The sequence below is a fragment of the Mesoplodon densirostris genome, chromosome 3 (assembly GCF_025265405.1).
Source record: "Mesoplodon densirostris isolate mMesDen1 chromosome 3, mMesDen1 primary haplotype, whole genome shotgun sequence".
NCBI lineage: Eukaryota > Metazoa > Chordata > Mammalia > Artiodactyla > Ziphiidae > Mesoplodon > Mesoplodon densirostris.
This window is the reverse complement of record NC_082663.1, coordinates 79,755,967-79,782,960: the sequence shown is the minus strand read 5'-3', so window position 1 is coordinate 79,782,960 and position 26,994 is coordinate 79,755,967. Positions and strand designations below refer to the sequence as shown.

At 39.0% G+C, this 26,994-nt stretch overlaps 1 protein-coding gene across 8 annotated transcripts in view; it reads right to left on the bottom strand.

Annotated features, from left to right (window-relative positions):
* Positions 1 to 26,281, bottom strand: part of CAST (calpastatin) — a 125,483-nt gene extending 99,202 nt beyond the window's left edge. The window contains exons 1-2 of one of the 8 annotated variants that reach the window (XM_060093180.1): positions 25,897 to 26,281; positions 10,754 to 10,816 (exon numbers count right to left, since the gene is read on the bottom strand). In XM_060093180.1, coding sequence (XP_059949163.1) covers positions 10,754 to 10,816; positions 25,897 to 25,971 — 138 coding nt within the window. In that variant the 5' untranslated portion in view covers positions 25,972 to 26,281. Of the gene's footprint in view, positions 1 to 10,753; positions 10,817 to 25,229; positions 25,361 to 25,896 lie in introns of those variants that run through there. The other 7 variants (XM_060093185.1, XM_060093184.1, XM_060093179.1 and 4 more) reach the window with 7 other exon arrangements.
* Between the last annotated feature and the right edge of the window lie 713 nt (positions 26,282 to 26,994).

Below are 26,994 nucleotides of genomic sequence, written 5' to 3'. Positions count from 1 at the left end.
TGTGTGTGTGTGTGTGTGTGTGTGTGTGTAATGCCTACATATGTGTTAGCTATCAATATAAAATGATCGATAGTTCTCTACTACCTTTATCAAATCTATAAAAGTAGTTCTTACATAATTCGTTTTCCCTCTTTTTAAACTACTTCTCACCAAAGTGTTAATAATTAATATATTATCCCTCCTAGGAACATCCACAATTTAAAAGAGGACCCAAGGGAAGGCAATGCTTAACTCAAAGTTTAAGGAAGTTGCTAATGGTGGAATTTCAGCCATCAACAACAAGGCAACTGGGAAAATATTAGATGATGCCTCCTGAATATATCTAATCGACAAGACTGCCCCCACCCCAGGGGTGGGGATGGTGTGTATCTCTAAACCTCTTTAAGTTGTATGTCAAATTTTTTTTTGCATTCTTGTATTCACGTATGTATGTCCTTTTCAGAGAAAAAGATCAGTTTTCATCGGATTTTGAAGGGACCATAAACTAAAAATAATTAATAATCCTTGGGGCTTCCCTGGTGGCGCAGTGGTTAAGAATCCACCTGCCAATGCAGGGGACATGGGTTCCAGCCCTGGTCCAGGAAGATTCCACATGTTGCGGAGCAACTAAGCCCGTGCGCCACAACTACTGAGTCTGCGCTCTAGAGCCCGCGAGCCACAACTACTGAGCCCACGTGCCACAACTACTGAAGCCCGCGCGCCTAGAGCCTGTGCTCTGCAACGAGAAGCCACCACAATGAGAAGCCCGAGCACCACAAGGAAGAGTAGCCCCTGCTTGCTGCAACTATAGAAAGCCCGTGCACAGCAACAAAGACCCAACGCAGCCAAAAATAAATTTAAAAAAAAAATCCTTGCCCTCTAAGCTGCCTTAGTGCTTAAATCCTAATTCTCTGTCCATATCTAAGAGATACACTTCTAGTCAAACACATGCACATGCGCAAGCACACACACATGGTGGCGGCAGCCGCCTTACTCTGGGAGGTTACAAAGGAAAAAGACTCACATGTAAAACACTTTCTCCCTTTAAGGTCTAAGCAGACGGATGCATAGATTTAGTTTTGATCATTGTTAAAACACTCTCTTCCATTATTCTTTTACTATCTATGCTGTTTATTATTTTCCCTCTGATTAAAAAAAAATACATTTAGAATAAAGAGAAAAGTAGTTAAGAAGAACACGTAAATTACTCCAAATCTTACCAATCAAGACAACTACTTTCAGTTACTTTTCTATTTTATGCAAATACAAAAATATGCACAATCTGTTAAATACATGGAATTGTTGGTCTTTCATCATTTTTTTTACCTAACATAAACATGTTCCTCCATTGTTAAATGTTCTTCAAAGCATGGTGTTAAAGATGCCTTAGTCACTATGTTTGTGCTGTAACTTCACCAATTCATTATGGCTGTACATTTGTTTCTCCCCTAGTTTGTTATTATTATAAATAAAGCTATGGAGAATATCTTTGTACATAGTTATCGAGTACACCTCTGATTATGTACTTGAAACAAATTCCTAGAATTGGAATTTCTTGGTCAAAAAGATTTAATTTTTTTTCTTATTCATGACTCTCAGTCACTTATTTCTCATTTCTAAATACCATTTATGTCTTCATTAAAGGAAAAGTTTAATCATATTTTTAACATTTCTAATCTTATAATTTTTAAGTTTTCAAATATTTGAAGAAATTTATATAAAAGTCAAAATCAAGGCCCTTTCTTCTTAAAACACACACACACTCCTAACATATGCTCATTCAGAAAAACAAAGTCGGCAATGTATTATCACTGCTGAGACAAGAAATATTTTATTCCAGCTGAACACTGTACAAGAAATTTCCTCCTTTTAACCACTGGGTGTCCCCTGAACGGTATGTTTAAAGTAAGACAGCTATTACCAGATCTATATAACAAATAATTCAGCAACGTCTCATCGCATAGCTGGTAGTAAGAACCCTCATTATTTTTTAAACGCATTATTTAAAAATTTAGCCATTCAGCTTTCTACTCAGCTTTCACTTTTCAGTGAAATAGATGTATGGTTTCAGACTTTACTGAGTCTACTCAGTGTTTTAAGAAAGTAAGCAGAGAAAAAAGTAACAAAATTGTATTCAGAGAAGTAATTTTTATCCCAAGCACTAAGTGAAAGCAAAATTGGAATGTGAATATGAGATCACTTTAGCTCTCAGTTTCCTGTAAGAAAAGTGTTTTCTTTGGGACTGTATTTGCAGATTTCAGAGTGATATATTTCTGCAATGTACTAAAGTCCAAATATTCTGCACCTTGAGCTCAAATTAGACCACTTAGGAGTAAGAGGCTTGATCTGCAAAAGAAAGAGAACAGGGGTGCCAACCTTAATGTGAAAAACTAACCAGGAAGTCTACATTCCTAATGATTAAGATAAACATATGTTTATAATTCACTCCAGAGTTCTTTCCAAATAATGTCTTTCTTAGTTGATATTGTAATAAATGAATCCATTTACCTGTAAACATCTGGCAAACAATCCAAGAAATCTGTACCATGTGATGCCATCTTGGTCACACTTATCTCTTTTTGTGTAAATGAACACTGATTTCAACTTTTTTTTTTTTTTGCTTTATCTGATGTTTGCTGTATAAATGCATGTACTTTGGAAGAGAAGAACAGTCATCTATGCAGAATCTCCACTTACTCAGCACCCACTTACTCAATCCACTTACTCAGTCATAACAGGAACAGCTCCCAAGGGAACCTACAACACCCCAGTCTCCAAACAAGAAACTTTCCTCAGCCCTCACAGTTCTAGATTAACAGGCTAGACCCTTCTTCCAGCCTCCCCACAGATGGCACTGCAACATCCAGGTTCCCCCACCCTTTTAGTTGCTTCTTCTTTCACTTGTCACTGGTTTCTCCTTCCTACATCCTCCACGCAGGCATTTATCAACGTTTGCTTTTAGTTTCTCTCTTCTCTCTCTACACTCTTTTCTTCGATAATTTCAACGAAGAATTTTGGCAGTGAGGGTTAGAAAGGAAGATGGAATGGGAGCTTGAGCAGTTTCAAAAGAAACACTTTTAAATAGTTTACGATGAGGAAGACTAAACCGATAAGTAGTCTAAAGAGGAGTCATTAAATAAAGAGTAAAACAAATGAGGGAAGAGTTGAAGGAACAAGGTCCTAGGAGAAGTGGGAAGAAATAGGTTTAGTACCAGCTCCCTGCAACCAAAGCCTCCCATGTGGTTCAATGATCCCTTGAAACTGCAGCACCCTTGATGTGCTTCAGAGCCACCCTGTCCCCAGGACACGGTAAAGCAGAGTTGGCTAAGGGATGGGGTTGGTGGGGGGCATTTTAAAAATAAAGGAAAAAGGAAATGAGAAGAGGAAAAAAGGAAGAAAAGTTCATGTGTGCCAGGAACTGTGTTATGCACTCTATGAGAATTATGTGTGTTACTCAAAATGCGCTCAGAAGACCACCATCCGAAGATATGAGTCACCTGAGGTGACTGGTAAAAATACTGATTCCCTGATCCCATCTTGGATCTGATAAATCAGAATGTTTGGAGATGGGGTCCAGGAGTCTGAAATTTTCATACTATCTCCAGGTGATTCTTAGGCATGTTAAAACTTGAGAATCACTGCATCATCTCACATAATGTCCTAGAAGATGAGGGATAGAGAGTTTTTAATAATTTTTATGACATTAAATCAGTGCTCTACACATTTACTAAGCATTCTGTCATAATGCTGATTCAAACAGAAAAGACTTTATGATGTCAACTTGCTGAGAGATTTTGACTTCACAAATGAACTGTTTTTGGAAGGCCATAACAAGCTATTATGTACATTTGGTATATGATAAAATATTATTGACTTTATGACAAGAATCATACATATTCAGTCCTTAGACGACACAGGTATCTTGCTATGGGCACAATTTCAGGTTATCATCCCTTTCATCCCTTTTTAATCAGTCATTCCTGTATCTTTGAGAAGCTAATAAAGTCTAGAGATAAGACTGAAAAAATAAAAACTTTAAAACAGGATATTTCAGGACTCATATTTAATTGACTTGTCCATCAGGTTTCCAGGACTTATGATCTATTCTAAAGTCAATAAATTTAACTCCTATTCAATTCCTTTGATATTTTGTTAACTTTGATTCCAATTTCCTATGCTATAAGGTACACTCTTCAGAGACAATTTTGGTGGGACCTACGATCTTAGGCAATTAGGCTCATTACTCCAAAGTGTGAGAATGAAGGGTATTTTATTGCTGCATGATATAATGTTCATATATTTATGTTCTTTTATAGAGGCAAAATGCTTAACTATTTTTATTAGCCACTCCCTACTTATATAACATTTTGTATATCACAAATTCTTAATTTAAAAGCACATTATTTTCATATTCTTTGTTAAAGAGGGACTGTACTTTCTAGCAATTGGCATATGTTTCTGGGTGTTACACAGAGTTGTTTTGTGGTATGCGGGCCTCTCACTGTTGTGGCCTCTCGCGTTGCGGAGCACAGGTTCCGGACGTGCAGGCTCAGCGGCCATGGCTCATGGGCCCAGCTGCTCCGTGGCATGTGGGATCCTCCCATACACAGAGTTGTTTTGAAACAAAAGGACTACTAAGCTTAATGAACTACCAAACTTCCTTCCTTTTTTAATGGGAAAGGCTTGGCAATATGTAGTCAACAAAAGAACTTGAGTCCTGGTTAGAAATCAATAAGGGGCTCACTTTTATTGCTAAACAAAGTTCTCTTCATTGCCTAGTAATAGTAATAATAATAAGGCAACAACAATAATAATAGTAGTAATAATAATAACAATAATAGCAGCTCGCATCTATATGGCACTTCGTATGTCCCAGGCACTGTCCTGGACTCTTCATATGCTTGGTCTCATTGATCTTCACATTAACTTATGTAGAGGCTATTATTATCTCCATGTTACACAGGAGGAAGGTATCCTTAGTGAAGCAAAGTAATTGGCCCAAGAACACACAGCTAGGAAGTGGCAGAGCTGGGAGCAAGTCCATGCAGTGGGACTCTATAGAGTCTGCACTCAGCAACTACAATGTGCTGCCTCCATGGGAACCATGGACTGGGTGGCAGGCTAATTGGATTAGGAGTGTGGCTCTTTAAAGCTTCCACAGCACGTGAGAAAGAAGATGCTCTCACTATGGTCTCAGAATGGCAAAGAATTTTTCTCCTGAATTTTATAAACTTCCTGCATTTTTCTCAGAATTCAACCTGGATAAATAGGCTATGTGAATGTCTACATAATGTCTGGTATTTTAACTGTAGGTTTTGAACTTAAATTCATGGATTGCTCTCGTAGACCCATTTGGTAGGCTCCACGTAAGAAAATACTAAATTCTAAATTGTAAGAATAAAAGAAAAAGAAACTGCATATGCACCAAAGCAGGAAAAACAAGCTTTCTAAAAATAAATATAAGGCTTCCCCAGACATCTTCTCTATAGAACAAAAAGTCAGACGACCATGGAGCAACAGGTACTGAACTTCAAGGGAACAGAACTGCTACCCAAAAATGTACAATTTTGTACTAATTTCTTGTGTGAAGCCAGCAGAAAAACATGCTTAGGATCCACACAGACACAGAAAATCACCATCTGTGTTCCTTCGCAGAAAAAAATTATCTTAAAAATATTCTAGTCAATGAATAAATAAATCAAAATTTAGAACTAAAAAATGGGGAAACTACAGTTGAAAAGGATTTTGGAACTTCCTTTAGTGAGTTTAGCCTTCCAGATCAGACACCCAGGGGATTCTGGATCTCTAGGTAAGCCAGGTGGGACTGCCCTTGGGGCACCTGTTCAGCTTTGCCTCCTTCTTGGCACTGGGACGTGAACTTGTCCAGCCACAATCAACTCCCCATAGTTAAAACGGACAAGAGATTGTAATAACCTATCACCCCTTAAAATAACATCTGCTGTGGCACTCTTCCAGAATTTGCTAAGGACGGCTATATCACTTGCTAGTGGGAACACGGGCCCAGCAAACTTCTTGAACAAAAAGCACAGCACAAAATAATGACCAGATTAAATGCTATATTAAATGCCAAGGTACTTAAATACAATTCTCTATGTATTTAAAGGTCACACACAATGATGACTCTTTTTGATTGGAAAAGATTTATCTATCACAAAGCACATTGTTTGTCATTTTTAGTCTAGGCCCTGTTAGGGATGTTCCTTTGTTATCTCAGCTTAAACATAATATATACACATAGAAAAAAGATGTAGGAAAATACTCAAAGATGGAAATAGTGGCCATCTCTTTAGGTACTAGAAGTCTAGATGGTAGTGTTTTTTCTTTAAAATTGTCAGTACTTTCTAAATTTTCTTCAATGGTTATGTTTTAGCTGTATGATCATTAAAAAGTTACTAAAAGCAGTATAGTATATATAGTAATTATAAATGCACAATATCATCACATTAATTTGAGAATACACAAAATTTCATAGCAGCAGTTATAATTTAAGTGGTAAAACTGGGTAATACTTTTGTTTTTTACAAGTACATATTACTTTTGTGATAAAAAAAGACTAATTTCATCAAGAGAAAAAATGTTAGAAAGAAATTTTAAAATGTTGGAGTCATTCAATACTTATTCATGCACTTTTGAAGGAGGAAAGTTAAACATTGAGGAAAAGAATGCCACCAATGCTATTATGGTAAAGAAAATTTATCAAATATCTTTTCCTTTAAGGCACAATTTCAACTCTATTATCTTATCACCAAAACTTGAAGCCAACATTAATGAATTAATCTAATCATGTTTTCTGAAGACATGACCAGCCTTTGGCTGTTTAAAACTTGTAACTTTTTTTATTTACAAAAAGGAAGGATCAAGTATGAAGACTATGTACCTAACTGCCATCTGATAAGTGACAATAAAATATTAACTGTACCCTTTTTAAAACTGGTGTCTTTTCATGGTGGCTTCAACTCTATTTCTTTATCCATAAAAATATATCCATTATGAAATTCGAAGTTCTTAAAACTGGCTCTGTGAAATCATGCCCATCATATGCTTTATTTTTTGTTTGTTTTTATTTGTTTTATTTTTAACTTTTTATTATGAAATAATTTTACATTTATAGAAGAGTTGCAAAGCTGGTACAGAGAGTTCCTGTATAGCCTTTATCCAGCATCCCCTAATATAAACGTCCCATCATATGCTTTAAATTCCATTCCTCAGGACTTCACTGAAATATATTGCTAAGATGCTTACACTCACCCAGTGTGGCCAGACGTGTCAGTCAAATACATTAAATAGATTTGATTGCAGGTTTGTGAAGGCTACTTTGTCCCACTGTATTTAAAGGTACTAATAAATGTTTTCATTTTTCTTTTCCTGCTCTCTAGTCATTTTGTCTTTGGCTTGTTAGTCCATGCAACTTTTGGTCCTACAATTCCTCTACATCTGAGAAGGACTTAACAAGTTCATAACGATTGTCATAAAAAACAAAAAAATAGGGCTTCCCTGGTGGCGCAGTGGTTGAGAGTCCGCCTGCCAATGCAGGGGACACGGGTTCGTGCCCCGGTCTGGGAAGATCCCACATCCCGCGGAGCGGCTGGGCCCGTGAGCCATGGCCACTGAGCCTGCACATCCGGAGCCTGTGCTCCGCAACGGGAGAGGCCACAACAGTGGGAGGCTCGCGCACCGCAAAAAACAAAAAAAACATTCTCTTACTCAACTCCGTCCTCAAGCATTTATATTGCAAATGCAACATGACAAATGATATTTTAGTTGCCAGAGTCTATTAAAATTGCTGCAGACCTCCTAGGATCACTTAGTGGTTGTATAGGGGTCATACTCAAGACAAGTAAGAGCTATTTATGGTAGCAGGAGAAAAAGAGCTCTGAAATTCACACAGCTGCATTCATCCCCAGATATTTTTACATATGACAATATGAAAATGGTTCTTGCCTAACCCTAATCATTTTTACTCTGGGTTACATCTTCCTGAAGCCCTCCTCTGTACCTTTTTTCTTGCATCTCCAAATGAAATGCAGCAGAACAATAAAGGGAGAAGGAAAAAACACTGAGAAGTACCCCTGAGCATAGAAAGTACATTTTCAAACTGACTTTGTTTCAAAGGCCCGAGTTTGTCCTTGGAAGCCTAACCAGTATTTTGCATATGCTTGGGGACAACAAGTTATTCACCCTTTGGATGCACATGCTAGTTTGAAAATGGATTACCAAAAACCCAAACTAAGCTTCTTAATCTTACTTCCTGTTCAACAGAGCAGTAGATGAGAAAATATTTGGGAGAAAGAATCAGTTTTGGGAAACCCTTCTCTGGTAATCTTAAGACGATGGTAGCCAACTGTGGGTGGTAGGATAGGCAGATTACAAGTCCAGATTGCACATGGTTTTATAATCATGAACATAAAGGCTAAAATAATGCCTAATGTAGGATGGTGTCCTTGAATTGTCTCCAGGGCCATAGTATGTCATCAATGACTTAACTGCACATGACATAAAGAATTAGAGATTCTTTAGAGACAGACCATATTGGAAATATAACTTGACTACCAAATTATCACACCCACACATCTGTCCACCCTATCAAATAGATATGGGCAGAATTTGGTGAGATAATAAACAATCTTCAATCTCAGACTATCTGAATCTCTGCAGTGATTTATGCCACGGGAGCAGGGCAAAGCCTCTATCTCCTCTCTTTTCTTCTGCCAGCTGGGATGGAGCAGAACAGACCGATATGACCAGGCTCTGGCACAAGTGCAAGAGTTGTAAATCTGAATTTCTCAGAAGTGTTATGAAACAATGTCAGGCTTGTCTGAATTGCTGATAAAGAAAAGAAAAATTCTTTCTTCTCTCAAGGTGGAAGTTCAGCCTTTCAGTTTCAAAAAACTGAAAGTACAGTCATCATACTGACACAGAAGTTTCAAATTCTCCCCTGGCTGCATTGATAACAGGACTACTTATCAGGTTTCCCAAGCCCTTTATAAATATGAAAATAAGGCACTTTATAGTCTGGATATATAAAAGACCTATCATTGGGCAAGCAGTTGTTGCCTAAACCAACAATGCCTGTACATTCAAGGCGTAATATTTAAGCTTCCACATAATAACATAATTGTTGAGAATAATCCTATAAGAAATAGGTCACTATCCACTTGATTGTATTAGAAAAGAAGATTTCCTTTTTTGTGCAAATAGTTTAAACTTGATAAATATTAATAGAGAATAACATCTAAAAACATTATTTCCTAGTCTGGAAAATAAAGAGACACTATAGTTTTCAAACAGGAAACTATTTGATAGTTTGACAGATATCTGGGAATATACTTAAAGAGTAGGGTTGATGGGGAACTGAGAGATGTTATATAGATTTTCATGCTAGTAAAAGGGGGAAAATGTGGTATTTTTCCCATGGAAAAATTTTTAAATAATATAACCAAGAAGCAGGATAAAATCTTAATAAAAGTTTCTTTTTACTTTGTAAAGAAATCTTGCCTTCCATGGGTACAAAAACTTACTGCAAATTTGCGTGGTAAGAAATAATCTAAAATATATTTTCATGGGTGTTGGTAATGGAAGCAATAATAGACAGCTGTGGACAAAACCTTAGTGCAGAATTCATAGCAAGTTCTAGTCATAATGGCCTTCTTCATACTGAATATATTGAAATATATTGAATATTTCAAAACTGCAGGAAATAAGCAGAAAGAGGAGCTAGGTTCTAGATTTCTAGAAACACGTTAATAATATAGAGAAAAATAGGGCCTCCCTGGTGGCGCAGTGGTTAAGAGTCCGCCTGCCGATGCAGGGGATACGGGTTCGTGCCCCGGTCTGGGAGGATCCCATATGCCGCGGAGCGGCTGGGCCCGTGAGCCATGGCCGCTGGGCCTGCGCATCCGCAACGGGAGAGGCCACAACAGTGAGAGGCCCGCATACCGCAAAAAGAAAAAAAAAAAAAAATATAGAGAAAAATAAAATGATCACTTTTTGCTTTCTAAATTTCCAGCTACCTGTCAGGACCTGGCTCTTTTACAAACTGGAAATAACAATTTCTACTGAATGAAGATGAATGTTCCATTGAGACTTAAAATGTGAAAAGCAGCAAAAGGAAGGCAAGCCCAGTACCCTTTTGGAGGATAGAACTTTCACATGACTCTTCCATGGAGACCAGGCCATGTTAACAGTGCACATAATGAGGCAACATTCAGTGAAAGAAGAAATTCACAGGCTCAAAGAAAACCCATCTCAAAGTGAGGAGGTTTGGTTTTACAAGTATTTCCACAGAATGGAGCCAAGTAAATATAGTCCTTTTCTCTCCCTTTTGTTTATGAACCTGAATGACTGGTTTAATCTAGGTTATCACTGTCCTCCTTTCACAGTGACTCTCATAAAAAAAGATTTCCTTTTCAACTATAGCATTTGGTTTCCCCTCTTACATGTTTTGTTCACCAAAACAAACAAACAAACAAACAAAAAACAGTTAAGATTCACCAATTCCTACAGGGAAAACACCCTAAATAACTGAGTTCTATTCCTGAATGGAAACTACTTCTAGATGTTCCTCTCCAAGGAACACTTTATTTTTTTACTTTATTTTTAATGATTTCCACTTATAGTGTTAAATCAAATCTTAGTTAAAATTAAATTTGCCAATATTCCAGTAGGAGGTATTTGCTACCTCATTATTTACTTCAAGACAGAATTCACAATTTAAAAACAAGAGAAAATGAAAACCCAGTATTGTGGAAATTACCTCATCTGATCCTCTCTTTTCTCCTGACTTTGAAGGCGATCCACTGGTTTTTCCATCGGCATGCTATAAAAGTATATAAAAAGATAATGTTTAGTAGAGGGAGGTGATACAAGATAATATAATAGTGACTTTAATCCCAAAGGGCTAAATATATAGACTGTAAAAACAAGGACCCCTTTCATCTTCCTCCTGAGAATTGTTGATAATTCTATACCGATGTAGGTGGCCTTTAAAAATTAAGGGAAGCTACAGACATTCATTTGGGATGCAGAAAATCAGTCTGTAATTAACCAGACATAGATCTGATGGTGATGCTAAGGTGGCATCTCATCTCCTACAAAATGTCTCATGGAATTTTAAAGCCCAAATTGCCAGCATAAGAGACACCTGGTTCCTCATGGAGATGAGATGTCTGAGGACCATGCTGAGCCTAAGCCATTACTTAAGCCTCAGTTCAGCATGAACTCAAGGGAGGGCCACCCCTTATCAACCATCACTTTCAATGGCTCTTGGAAATTCTCTGGAGTTCTTTCTGTCTGAGTACCAACACAGAAAGATAAACCCTGCATTGGAAAGACCATACCTGCAACTTTCATTACCTATGGCTTTAGAATTTCATTATGTTCTGAAACAGAATTATTTTTCTCACTAGAACACTGGTGATGAAAGGAAATATTTTTTTTTGTAAGATTAAAAATGTTTTATTTTTTATTTTTTATTTTTTTTTTGCTTTATAACAAATTTAATCAGTTATACATATACATATGTTTCCATATCCCCTCCCTTTTGCGTCTCCCTCCCACCCTCCCTATCCCACCCCTCCAGGCGGTCACAAAGCACCGAGCTGATCTCCCTGTGCTATGCGGCTGCTTCCCACTAGCTATCTACCTTACGTTTGGTAGTGTATATATGTCCATGCCGCTCTTTCACTTTGTCACAGCTTACCCTTCCCCCTCCCCATATCCTCAAGTCCATTCTCTAGTAGGTCTGTGTCTTTATTCCTGTCTTACCCCTATGTTCTTCATGACATTTTTTTCTTAAATTCCATATATATGTGTTAGCATACAGTATTTGTCTTTCTCTTTCTGACTTACTTCACTCTGTATGACAGACTCTAGGTCCATCCACCTCATTACAAATAGCTCAATTTCATTTCTTTTTATGGCTGAGTAATATTCCATTGTATATATGTGCCACATCTTCTTTATCCATTCATCCGATGATGGACACTTAGATTGTTTCCATCTCCGGGCTATTGTAAATAGGGCTGCTATGAACATTTTGGTACATGTCTCTTTTTGAATTATGCACAGCAAAGGAAACCATAAACAAGACCAAAAGACAACCCTCAGAATGGGAGAAAATATTTGCAAATGAAGCAACTGACAAAGGATTAATCTCCAAAATTTATAAGCAGCTCATGCAGCTCAATAACAAAAAAACAAACAACCCAATCCAAAAATGGCCAGAAGACCTAAATAGACATTTCTCCACAGAAGATATACAGACTGCCAACAAACACATGAAAGGAAATATTTTTACGTGGTACATGAAAGCTTCAAGTAGCTTACATGTTCATTTGTTTTGATAAGATAAAAGAAGCCATGAAGATTACTGAATTTTTTTAATAAAAAAAAATTGTATGTTCCTGAAAAGGGGGGACAAAGAATTATTTCATTTCTTGCACATGTGGGATGTGCAAGAAAGTGGGAAAAGAAACCTAAGTAAAAGAAAATAAAAAGCTCACCATTGGGTTCGACCCCAATCACCTTTAGTTAAATCAAAACATAAAATCCCATTATGTTCTCTAGAGCTGAATCACAACCTGAATATGTAGGACACTTAAGTTATTCGAATTAAAAAGAATGGCAATAATAGTAATAATTTTTATCATTCTTTATTATTTACAAGGCTCTTTCATATATACTTATCTGATACAAAAAAAAGAGGCTCATGTGATTTCATGGATTAAGAAAATTAAGAATAAAAGTCATGTGATGTGCTTTTAGTAAGGACATACACCTAGTAAATGAGAAAAGTTTGCAGAGCAGGTTTTCTGACTTCAAATCTATTGTTTGTCACTATACTATGATAAATGAAATAAGATAATATTCCCTTTGATCATATCAACAGATATTTTTGTAAAAAAAAAAGAAAAAGGCCAAGCAATATTAGACATGTGGGTGAAATCTTTCAGTAGTTCTTTGCATAAAAAACTAGAAAGAAATCACTTTCATGAATGGAAAATTCTTCCCCAAACAAAAGCCTCTCATGGATTAGTGGGTAGGTCCCACAGACAAGCAGGCAGACTACAGCAGCTTGGTGAATGAAGCTCTCTGCAGGGCTTGTTTAACCCAGATGTCCTAGTCAAGAGTTTGTCCACAGTTGAGAGCAATCGGTATTGAGTAATTAATGGATCTTGAAAAAACAGGAGGCATTTAAAAGCCCACATATATATATCAGAGCTAGGTGGTAATTGATAAGTTTTAGAATAATTGGTAAGCAAAAGATTCTTAAAGGCTAGACTAGGGGGAAGAATTATTCAACATTTGGAGAGAGAATTTGAGAGGGACAGGTCTACAATGACGCAGATTTACCCAATCTGTCTCCTTCCAGAACTGGTAAATTTAGAACTGTGATATCACATTCATTTCTTATCACCATTTTTATACCTTTTTCAGATTAGATATAGGTAATACCTAATAATAACAATATCCACTGAGCATACTGTTTTGAGTGTCTCATTTACTTGTAGGAAATATGATTATTCCATTTTACAAATGAGAAAACTTAAAGAGGCAACAGGCTCTCGTCTAGAGCAAGGTCCCATTCCGCTTCCTGTTCGTTGGCAAACATATATTATGATTTATTACCCTAAAGTAAACATGCAGACAGCCTTTTCTCTCTAAAATACAGGTAGATAGATGTTTTACTTAAAAACATTTATAAAGTTGTTTCCCGGTGGTGTTTCAAAATTGCAGTCCTCCAGGTTAACCAACATCATCAGTTATTTGCTTCCACTGAAATGCTCAAAATCCCTCACAATTATGCAGTTTCGAAATAATAGTTTGAGAGTGATATATATATATATATATATATATATATATAGCAAATGCTTTTTAAAATGTTGAGATATAATGACAACATAAAAATCATATATTATAAGAATTGATATTTTGTAATTTCAAAAGACATATTTGCTCCCAATAGATAAGCATAATGATATAATGACATAAAAATCACATAATGAAAGGGCAACATTTTTTAGGAACTGTATGGATCATATTTTTCCAGTTTTTTTAACCTGGCTTTTTTATTATAAAAAATTTCTAAGATACATAACAGTTGAAAGAATAATAAAATGAATGTCGATAGTCCCATCACTTAGATTCAACAACTATTGTTGCTGTATATTGCCATATCTGCTTATATTATGGACAAAGATCTATCTATATTTGTATATGTACCTGCATTTGAAAGTAAATTGCAGATATCCTGAAACTTTACCCCTAAACATTTCATCAAGCATCTCCTTAATTTGAGGATTTTTTCCTACATAACTACAATACATTATCACTCCAACAAAACTCTAACAGAATTAATAAGAATCACCTAATACCATTCAATATCCAGTAAATAGCAACTTTATAAATGAATCATTGCCCTGACCATTTCTTGGGGCTTATTCAATATTCAGCAGTCTATTAACGATATAAAATCAGTTATAGCTTTTCACTGAAATTCAGTGACTTATTTTTAAATTCATGGAATAACTGAGTACTTTCCACATACTTTCCATTCTGCTGGTGAAATGAAATGTTTTGGAATGATATATGTCAAATTTTATCCAGCTTAGGAACCTGCAGCAAGTCTTTCAAAGAGTGAAGACAGAAAACTTTGTCTACTACTACTACACATAGCTGGTGGGTTGGGAAGAGGTGAGAGAAACATGGAGAAGGGAAGGAGTGATAGGTTGGGAAGTGAACCACAAACCTGAAAAATTTGGGAAGGACTTTTCTGTAAGAAGGGAAAGAAACTAACCTGTTCTAAGCATCTCCTTTGTGCTAAGCCCAGTGCTGGGCCTTTCCCCTATGTGGTCTCCTTTACTGCCACAGCAACTCTAGGGACACGCTGGCAGCTTGTTTGATGAGTAAAGAAATAAGGATCTGAAAGGTGAGGTCCTCCTCAGTCACATTACGTATCAGGATTACAGTCTGTGGGCCAGAGACCAGGCTAGTTAAAAGCTAGCTAAAAACTTTTGATGCCCATCAAGAAAGTCTTAATCCAATGCTATAAATGAGAAAACAACGCCCCAAATCAACAAAACCTTCCTATTCTAAAACTGGTTTGTTTTTATAAAATTAATCAGACACACAACACTAGTTTCATCCTGTATTAGAAGCTGGAGAGGAGGCAAAGACAGGAAGTGCAAGATGCCAGCCCTAAGGCAGGAAACATTTCATTGGGAGGATAAGGCCCCAGAAGACAGGAAACACTGGAGCTAAGATGAAGACAGATGAAGGAATGGAGTGACAGGAGTTCAGAGGCAGGGAAAATATCAGATAAAGTTTTTCTATCTTGCCTCAAAAAGGAATAATTTTCCAAACTGTTTCCACCTCCTGGCATCACTACATATTTGGTAAGTTCAGCTGTCCTTTGTCCTCGTTCTAGAAGATAGCATTAATATGCATAAAATTTTCTGCCATAGCAAACTCATAAACCTGTCAGGAAATCAACAGGAGCAAGGAGCAGTAAAGCTTGGAGCTGTGCTCTCACCCAGCTAAAGATTTGTGCCAGCGCCAGTCTTCTACTCTGGAGCATTTGGGGCACCCTCCCCATCGTTACCTAGATACACCCTGATACATGCACAGACAAGGGTATTCATCACAGGATAAGATAAAAATCAAACTTCTACACATATTAAAAAAGAAAGAAGACAGACAAAAAATGAGCTTCTGCAAGTCCAAGCTCAGCTGTGAAAGAGCACCAAAAGCTAGTGTGCTTCTGAAATGCCTCTGCTTAATTTTTTTTAAAAAAGGTACTGAGTTTCTTTTAGGGGGTAAAAAAAACATTGTAAAATTAAATTAAGGTGATGTTTGGACCACCCTGTGAATATACTAAAAAATACTGAATTGTATGTTTTAATGGATAAATTATGAATTATGTCTGAATAAAGCTGTTTAAGAAAACAGGAAAGGTTATTTGAAAATAGCTTGAAGATTTTCCTTCTGCAACTTGCAGAATGCCAATAGAGGTCAATATTTGCATGTCCAGTGATAGCTGTGGCAAAATCATGAAGTAATGACATCTTGGTGCCCTCTGGACTCTAGTACACACAGCTCAGCTCCCTCACTGCTCCACTGCTGCACATAGAGACAAAGGCTTGTCAGGGAAGGGGGCGTGGGCTGCTTCCTAAGGATCAGAAAGCCTTCATTTAGCTACGGGTCTAATCTTTCAGTGCTGGTCACAAGCGCCCAGAGCACTTTTGGAAACACTCAAACCAGAGTCCAGGGATTTAGATTTAGTTTGTCCAGGGGGAGCCTGGGCACAGATATATTTTCCTAAACTTCCCCAGCTGATTCTAATATGCAGCTAGGATTGGAAACCACTGTTTGGAGAGGAGATCTGTGGGCACCACAACAGGAAGTGGAGGTTTCTGCTCCTCCAGTCACCCCACTGAGTCGGCACCCATGGGAGCTTCCCCAGGTCAGGGAGGCCAGGGCAGCTCGGGGCCTCCTGGGTAAACCGATTGCTCAATGAAGGAACCCACTGTCCTGTGTTTAACTCAACATTTCCTGACTAGTCCTATTAATGGCACACCATACCTTCATACTGTATATTAGTCTCCAGTTTCTTAGTAAAGCAAACAAGTTAGCACTTATTGTATACGCTTCTGCTTACTGATTACTTCATAAATGTATATTTTGCCTTTTCAACCAGATGGTAAATTTTTTAAAAATATTTATTTATTTATTTGGTTGAGCTGGGTCTTAGTTGTGGCAGGTGGGCTCCTTAGTTGCAGCTCGCTGGCTCCTTAGTTGCGGTAGGCGGGTTCCTTAGTTGTGGCATGCGAACTCTTAGTTGCAGCATGCATGTGGGATCTAGTTCCCTGACCAGGGATCAAACCTGGGCCCCCTGCATTGGGAGCGTGGAGTCTTAACCACTGCACCACCAGGGAAGTCCCCAGATGGTAAACTATATTATTTTTTCTTCTAGTCCTGTGGTGGGGATGTGACAAATAATTCATAATTGAATGACTGCATTTCCACAAACCTCTAAAAGTTCCCTGAGAAGTACATTCGTTCTTTTCAGGTTAGTAAACAAGATAAAAGATTTTAAAAGTTGAAAAAAATAGCTTAAAAAATTAAGAGACAATGTGAAAATTGATATTTCCTGCAAAATCCCTTAAAATCTATTTTTGTATGTATTCTGCTGTCTGAAACAAGACTGTTCAGCAAACAAACAGAAGGCCCAAGATGTAAAGCTGATTTTGCTTTAAGACAGTCTCCCTGGTGTAGATGTGGACCTGTTTGCCCTCAGGTGGATTCCTTGCCCTGACCCTGGTCAGTTGGTGTAGCAGGGATGTGTACTTGCTCCCTCCAGTAGGGTCTCCTGCAGGATGGGCCAGCAGTGGTTTCAGCTTCTGCAGGGTGATCCTGCGTCTCCCTCTTTCTTTCCAGTCTAGGAATGGTAGCAGCTTCCCGAGATTTCTAATCTCTGCTTTGCCTCATCCACCCCAGTTGGCTTCCCAGCCTCTCTGTTACCTGGGAAACCAACTCCCTGCATTCCATTCCCTGACAAACTCTAATAAGACAGGAGTGTGGGTCTGAAAGGCTATGTGACCTTCAGCAAATAATTTAAACTTTCCGTTTTCTCCTTGTAAAATGGAGGTAATGGTGTCTACCCCAGGGGCTGGCTTACTTATGAAACAAGCTGATATTAATGAGGAGCCTGGACCATTGCCTCGTTCATTTTAAGAATACAATAAAAGTTATTCCACTCCCTTCTTCTTCTCTGACATCAATCTGATTGTGGTTAATTATGAGGCAATAAAATGAATATGAGAAGTAAGCAAAGGTTTAAGGTTTCATTTTCTAAGGCTGTAAATAATACAGCAGAGAAGTTAGTTTTTTACTTTTCATAAGTACAGAGGAACCAGATTCATCTGATAACTTTATCTTTAGTACTTTGCCTATTTCGTGACACTGTATTATATTAGTCTCATATTTCCATATTACAAATAAGGAAACAAAGTACACAGGGAATAGATAATTCATTTTTCAAACAACATATACCAAGCTGGTCACAGGAATAACGTTTAATGTGCAATTCCAAAGTATAAAATACTTTGTCAGGGGGGCTTCCCTGGTGGCATAGTGGTTGAGAATCTGCCTGCCAATGCAGGGAACACGGGTTCGGGCTCTGGTCTAGGAGGATGCCACGTGCCACGGAGCAGCTGGGTCCGTGAGCCACAACTACTGAGCCTGCGCGTCTGGAGCCTGTCCTCCGCAACAAGAGAGGCCGTGACAGTGAGAGGCCCATGCACCGTGATGAAGAGTGGCCCCTGCTTGCCACAACTAGAGAAAGCCCTCGCACAGAAACGAAGAACCAACACAGCCAAAAATAAATAAATAATTAATTAAAAAAAAAAAAACTTTGTAAGGGTGTGGTGCATGTGTGTGTATGTTGGTGGGTCTGGGAGTTGGATAGATAAAGCAAGATAGGCACAATGTTAAAATGTTAATAATTATAGAAGGTGATGGGTACATGAGGAGTACACTATATTATTCTCTCTTCTGTGATAAAAAGTTATAAAATTTTTTGAATCTTATCTCAAGAGTATGTACCTTCCTGGAGTCACACAAAGGGAATATCCTAGCCATTTTACTTGTTTTTAATACTGAAACCCCCAAACTAATGGAGAAGGCTAGTGTCAGAGGAAGAGTTCCTTTACTAAAAAAATAATCAGTGAGTAGCCACTGTGGGCTAGGTGTTGTGGGGAGAATAATTATTTTTAAAAAGTAAGTAAATGAAGGGTATGATACATGATATCTTTCTTTTTCTCTCAAAACATTTGTTGTCAAACCATAGAAATATAGGATAACCTTCTTTGGGCTTCTCATAAAAGAAGACACATATTAAGGATTAACTGCGTAACTATAATTCTGAAATCCACATATTTCACCTGAACTCCACACACTTTTCTCTAATATTTCAACATTCTGGTGGACATGCCCAGGTGGCAGGGTAAGGGCACACCCTATTTTTGTCCAGTTTTCAGAAGTAGCATTGACTGCCTTTCTGCCATGTTTAGCTTAGGGGGTCCACATGCAGTAAGGCTTTCTGAACTTCCTCTAAGTCAAAGATGATGCCATGAGAACTTCAATAGTTACTTTGCTGCTTTTATAGTAGTCATTAGGATGTGCTTGTGATTTTTATCTATGAAAAATGCAAGAAAAAACCAGAAACGTACTATTAGCACTATTTTTGTGTCCACGGCACACAGTACAAAACCTGACACATAGTAGGTGGACAATAAGCAACTGTGAACATCGTTGGCCTCTACCAAATCATTTTTGTGTTCTATAAGTTCTCCACAGTCAGAATGAATTCCATAAATTTTACGAAAACTCTAACCATAGACCCTTTTTCTTCTTGGGTTAAATGACTCTCCCATCTGAGGAGGCACTTACATAAAAGGTACTCATTGGATGGAGTTATTTTACATTTTTCTTAACTGAAAGACACTTGATTTTTTTCCCTTTATGGTAGCTATAAAGCTTTCTGGGTAAGTTTTTATGAGATAACTTGAAGAACAGAGCTTTAGAATCACATTAATAGGATTTCAATCCTTAAAACAATTTAAAGAGAGGATTCTGGGATGATGGTGCAGTAGGAGGCACCAGGAATCCATCTTCCCATCTAGACGAAAATCTCCCTGACAGAATGTGTCTGATATAACTATTTTGAAATTCTGGAGTCTATCAAAGACTTGCAATGTCCAGGGGAAGGTTTAAATGGTAAGTTTTGGTTAATTTCCATCAACTTCAGCTCAGCTCAGCAGCAGCTGCCCATTTCCCGTTCCCAACTCACAGCAAGCAGTTGTGCATTAGAGCATGCAGCTTGGAACCAGAAAGGCAAAAATGACTCTGTCCTCCAAATACTGGGGATCTCTATTCTGATCACTGATTGCTCATGCCCAGGGAAAGTGCAGGATCAGAAAAGACCTGAGAAGCTCTTAAGTGTACACTTTTGGCTGAACCTCAGCACAAAAAACAGCCTATGACAATCAAAAACAAAACAAAGCAAAACAAAACAGCAAACCCCAGGGAAGGAGGAGAATTTGATTCCCAAAGCTTTCATATTATTAGATTCAAATGTCCAGTGTTAAACCTAAAAAATCACAAGGCATGCAAAGAAACAGAGAATTATTGCCCATTCAATGGGAAAAACAAACAAACAAAAAAACAGAAAACAGAAACTGTCCTTGAGAAAGAGCAGATGGCAGATATACTAGACAAAAACTTTAAAACAACTGTCTTAAAGATGCTCAAAGAACTAAAGGAAGTGTGTAGAAAGTCAAGAAAACAATGTAAAAACAAAATAGAAATATTAATAAAAAGATAAATAACCTAAAAAGAAACCAAAAAAAAAAATTCTAGAGCAGAGAAGTACAATAACTGAAATGAAAAATTCACTAGAGGGATTCAAAGGCAGATTTGAGCAGGCTGAAGAAAGAATCGGTGAACTTAAAGATAGGACAACTGAAATTATTGAGTCTGAGGAACAGAAAGAAAAATGATTAAAGAAAAGTATATAGAGCCTACAGGACCTGAGGGATACCATCAAGTAGACTAACCTACACATTGAGAGAGTTCCAAAAAAATGAAGAAAGAGAAAAAGATTTTTTTTAAGAAATAATGACCTAAAACGTTCCAAATTTGATGAAAAACATAACCAAGAAGCTCAACAAACTCCAAGTAGGATGAACTCAAAATTCACATGGAGACAAATTACAATCAAACTATTGGAAAGACGAAGAGAGAATCTTGAAAGCAGCAATAAAAAATGATTTATCACATATAAGGGATACTCAATAAGATTGTAAACAGATTTCTCATCAGAGATGTTAGAGGTCAGAAGGCAGTGGGACAAGTGTTGCCAAGCGTATGAAGAAATTGGAACCCTTGTGTACTGAGGATAGGAAGGTAAAATGGTACAACTACTGTGGAAAACAGTAAGGTGGTTCCTCAAAAAATAGCTATACCAGGAAGAAACCTGAGTGTGCCTTGAAAGATGAATGGATAAGCAAATATATATATTTCAGCCATTTTAAAAGGATGAAAATTTTGACATATGCTTTAACATGGATGAATCTTGAGGGCATCTGCTGTACAATATTGTACCTATAGTCAACAACAATGTACCATAAACTTAAAAATTGGTTAAGAGGGTAGATCTCATGTTAAATGTTCTTACAATACAATAAAAAAATGATAAGGAACACAGATACTTGAATACAGTCCTATGTATTCAAATGTAAATATGTAAATTGAATGAAAAGTTATTGTTTAATGGGTATAGAGTTTCAGTTTTACAAGATAAAAATAGTTCTGGAGCTAGATGGTAGTGATGGTTGTACAAGAATTATGAATGTATTTAATTCCACAGAACTTTACACCCACAAATGGTTAAGATGGTAAATTTTAAGTTATGTGTATTTTACCACAATAAAAATTTTTTAAAACATCAAGGAAAAAATAGAATAAAGATGGGTTGCTTAGAGAAATCTAGTATGCCAGTGAGACAGCCTAATCAGAACTAATTTCCCACCAGTTCACCTTGGAATATCAACTAGCCACCCACTGTTTCCACCACCAGCAAGCTATATCATTCTTTAAAAAGTACTTGTAGAATATAATTAACTTTCTGGGAAGTATCAAAATTGATTAAAGAATAATGTCATCAGGTATACTCTTAATTTAAGTCTTATTGCAAACCAATTCAGAAACTGTGAAACAAAAGAGGACAGTTGTGTGACCTCCATTCTCCCAGCACCCTAAAGCCTGTGCCCTTTTTGCAGAATATATAATCTGCATTCCTTACTCCTAAAAGTCACTGTAGTCAAGTGGTCTGTCCTGCCAGGGAAGGCTTGTGACACTCTTCCCAGGCTGGCGACAATGATGGGGCCTCCCAAATGACTTGAGCTCCTTGATCACGCTGCCACTGGACCGACATGTCTAATTAGGCTAAGAAACACCTTTAATTAACACGGACTACTAGAGTCAACTTTTGACTCAGGAATGTGATTACCGGTGTCAGCCAACCAAATTTACCCTCTTTCATGCTTCATCATTACCAAGCTCATCAGATGTTCTTCAAATCTAGCTTTGTAAGTTTTTTTTTTTTTTTTTTTACTGAAACCACATAGTTCTTCAAAAGATAAGATCAATAATATTGATGGTATTCAATGGGGAAATATACATTGTAATGTTTCATTGACTGGCTTTATAGGTGGCAGTCCCTTAAACAAAACACATCATAGATACATCTTTCAATTATTTTATCTTATTCTGCCTAAATTTTTAAAGTTAGGTCATTGCATTCATAATCTTTTTCAGTAAAGGATCCCAGTAAAAATATTTTAATAACAGGATTTACCAAAAGCATGACATATGTAATATACATAATACATACATACATATATTATATATAGTGTGTTTTTGTATAAAACTTTTGTATTAATAAATTGTATAAATATTATATATAATAGTATATAATACTATAAATTATGTATATATATATGTTATAAATTGGCTCTATATATCTCTAGGGGATTATGGATGGGCTTTTGTGTGTGTATGTGTATATTTTGTTGTGGGAAAATGGTCCACAAACTTTCATTTAATTCTCAAAATGGGCTGTGGTCATCCCCTCACAGCCATCAAACGAAAATGGTTAGAAACCAATGTCTAGAGCTATACTGTCCTAATACTGTAGCCATTAGCCACTCAATGCCTATTGAGCACTTGAAATGTGTCAAGTGTGAACTGAGATGCACTCTAAGTATAAAATACACACTGGATTTTGACGAATCAACATGAAAAAGAAAGTGTACAGTATCCCAATGATTTGCACATTGATTGCATGTAAAATAATAACATTTGGGATATAGCGGGTTAAATAAAATATGCTATTAGCATTAATTTCACCTGTCAGCTAATGTGACTACTAGAAAATTTAAAATTACATATGTGGCTCACACTATATTTCTATTGAACAGCACTGGTTTGGGAAAAGTCAAAGCTTGATCACAGGCAGGTTGCTGATTCTAGGAGGTTCCTACTAGCAGAAAAAAAAAATTAGAATAGTTCCAACATTGGATTATAAGAGAGGTTTTAGCAAAAAATGTCAGACTATGCCTAAACATAACAGGGTTAAAAACATAGATTTAAACTATTTTCATCCAGATATTCCAGCATAATTTCCTTTAGAGAATCATGAATTTGGAAGAAGACTGATGTTAACTCTAAACCATCCATATTAACTACCATCCATATTTGCAGATAATTCACGTGATGCATTTTGATAAGAACCTTAGAACAATAATGACTCAAAGCAAACTTTTGCTTTTAGCACGTCAATAAGATGCTACATTTTAAAAACCCAGAAAATGTAGTAGGAAGCATTCATGAAGAAACATCTCAAGGGAAGCTGGAATTTCCAATCATTAAAGGTATACGGGGCACTGTTGGTGGGAATGTAAATTGATACAGCCACTATGGAGAACAGTATGGAGTTTCCTTAAAAAACTAAAAATAGAATTACCATATGATCCAGCAATCCCACTACTGGAAATATACCCAGAGAAAGCCATAATTCAAAAAGACAGATGCACCCCAATATTCACTGCAGCACTATTTACAATAGCCAGGTCATGGAAGCAACCTAAATGCCCATTGACAGACGAATGGATAAAGAAGACGTGGTACATATATACAATGGAATATTACTCAGCCATAAAAAGGAACGAAATTGGGTCAGTTGTTGAGATGTGGATGGATCTAGAGACTGTCATACAGAGTGAAGTAAGTCAGATAGAGAAAAACAAATATCGTATATTAACGCATGTATGTGGAACCTAGAAAAATGGTACAGGTGAACCAGTTTGCAGGGCAGAAGTTGAGACAGATGTAGAGAACAAGTGTATGGACACCAAGGGGGGAAAGCTGTGGCGGGGTGGCAATGGTGGTGTGATGAATTGGGCGATTGGGATTGACATGTATACACTGATGTGTATAAAACTGATGACTAATAAGAACCTGCTGTATAAAAAAAAAGGTATATGGGTATGGTACTTTGATTCATGAATGTAAACAGTCTTCACCAACCCTTATGTGGTATCTATTATTGCTCACATTTTATAGATGTGGAAACAGGTTCAAAAAGGTTGACTCATTGCCCTTTGAGAACAAGAACTCTGTCTTGTTTTCCACTTCGAGGCTAGTACTGGGTCTGCCACTTAGTAGGTGCTCAGTGAATGGCCACTGGCTGAAAAGGGGCATTTTACTGATTCCAACACAATGTTTCCCTCTAAATACTGTCTGATTAGAACACCATGTTTCTCTCTAAATACTGTCTTATTACAACACCCTTGCTTTTCCCAATACCACATGCCGAGAGAGGTGTACTTTAACTATTTTTTTAAGTTCTCACCATAAATCAATGGGATATAAATATTTTTATTCTTTCTGTCACAAAATTTGTGTATTTTTTTCTGGAAAGCATCGTAATGTTAAATCATGCTTCCTGGTTCAAAACATTACAAGTACCAGCTTGACTGGATATCACACCTAGATGGTTGGACAAGCATTCAATGCACTAAACAAACGGAACATCTCTGTCCCCCATCCAAGTAATAAAGTACAGAGCAGTGGGCTCTCTCTCTCTCGCTGTCTCTCTCTCCCTCTTTCTCATTCTCAACAAGGGTCCTGATCTCGGTTGCTTCTGCTCCTTGGAGTTTTGGATTTTCTCCTTGCCCCAATCCCAGCTGCCTCTTCTTTGCGCTGGAGAATGCACGTCCAACAACATGCCTCTAAAAGTTTTGAGATTTACTTATGACTTAAAAACAAATACTAGATCTGAGCTCTTTCGATCTGAGTCTGAGTTCATCCAGGAATCCGCGTCCAAGGGCGGAATTCCTCCAGCAACAATTCCTGTTCCATTCAACCCGTGAGCGTGAGCTGAGTCTGGTGCGTCTGCTCACACCGACTTGCACGTCGGGGCTCGCTCGCACATACCACCGCAGGGTGGGTCTCAGCCTCTCCCGGAGCCTAAACTGAAAGTATGAGAGGACGTCGCACCTGGTCCCCAACGCTTCCCCGCCAAACCCTGCACAATAACCTCGCCTGCACGCCCAGAAAGGCAAAGCCCATTCCGTTTCCGGTCCTGCCCAGGCACGATCGCTCCAGTTTACCGTCATGTACCACCAGCTTGCGAATGCCATGGCGACAACCGATTTGCTCTAAGTCGGGCAGCGGAGAACCCGGCGAGGACACGGGGTGCAGTGCAGCAGGTGCCGGGCTCGCACTCCACCAGCCCCGGACCTGGCTGGCGCTGAGCTTTTCAAGCCCCAAGGCTGTCAGCGGGGGAGGCACCTGGGCGGGCCCTACATCGGCCCTGCCCTGCCGGGTTGACCCCGCCCCGCCCAATTTGGAGCAAGGCTTGTTAGGGCAGAAGTGTTATTCTTCCAGGCAGCCACGCCCTGCAGCCCGGACTTTACGCGGAAGACCCGACTTTTAGTTGAACTACCCGACCCAGTTCGGGGTCCCGAATGAAATTTATTCCCCTTTTATCCTCAACCGCTTTTCAGCCCAGTCTCATCAATCAGCTTTTCCCAACGCAGGCCAACTCCAATCTGGCTTGCTCCATGCCCAATACACTTGGCCCAGGCCCGGCAGTACCCAGCCACCTCCCGTCACCTGCCCAGAGGCAGGTTCTGAGTCCTAAATCCTTCTCAGGCTCGGGAGGGGGCGCAGGGGGCAGCAGGCCAGGCAGGCTACCCGCAAGGAGGCGGCCCACGGCTCCGGGGCCGGGGTCCTCCCTGCGCTCAGCCCTGCGGCTCCGGCACAAGGGCCACTCACCTCCTGAGCGTGGCGGGCCGCCGCAGCGCGCCGGGGCCGCGGGGAGGCGGCGGGCTTCTGGCCCGGTTGGGACATGGCGAGGCCGTGGGGAGCGCAGACTGGAAGGGAGGCCCGGGCGGGGAGCGTGGGGAGCGTTGGGAGCGAGGGAGGGAGGGAGGGAGTGGAGGGGCTGGCGGGCGCGCCCCGTGAGGCAGCTTTTCCGACCCAGCCCCGAACCCGCGCGGGGGCTCTGCCTCACCCCGCTGGGCCCTCCCCTTCCTGCCCGCCGCTGGCTGCGCCCGGGCTGTAGCGGTCCGAGGCTCCCGGCCTGCAACTTAACACCCTTGGCCCCGAATCTTCTCCCAGTGATGCCCCCACCTCCACCCTAGCACTGCTGGGTTCCCCGTGGCTCACAGAGAAGAGGGGTTGGAGGTAACGGGGTTCCTCCTTCGACTTGCCCAGACTTGGCTTGCAGTTGCAACCGGAGAGCGGGACCCGGGTGTGGCCCGTCTACGCCTCAATACCCCACCCTAAGAATTTCAAGAATTAGACACCTTTTCTGCAATCTGCCCTGGTTTAGCTAGGAGAAGAATTTACCAGCTGAAATCGGGCCCAAGCCTGGGCCGTCTGGATTAGGAAGAGGATTAACAAAACCAAAGAGTGTGTGTGTGTGTGTGTGTGTGTGTGTGTGTGTGTGTGTGTGTGTGTGTGTGTGTGTGTGTGTGTGTGTGTGTGTGTGTGTGTGTGTGTGTGTGTGTGTGTGTGTGTGTGTGTGTGTGTGTGTGTTGAAAGTTTAATGATGTTTTATGTGGAGGAAGCCTTAGGTTTCAATCGAAACCGAAGAACAGTCCCAAGTTTAAACCCCTATAGGCTTTCTGGAGGCTGCCGAATTTTGTTTTGGAGGCTGGATTGCTTTTGTCTTTGGCTCATTTTAAACAGCACTTCCTGGTTTGGGGCTGTGAAATGTAACAAGCCTGAAGTGAAATAGAACAAGCCTGACTAGAAAACCCTCCTCTGCAGCGATTGTCTGCCTGTAGTTGCTTCCGGTCTGTGACCAGATCTGACAGAAGAAAACTTGTTACCCTGCAATGGCATTGACAGTTTGGGACTCAGGGTCAC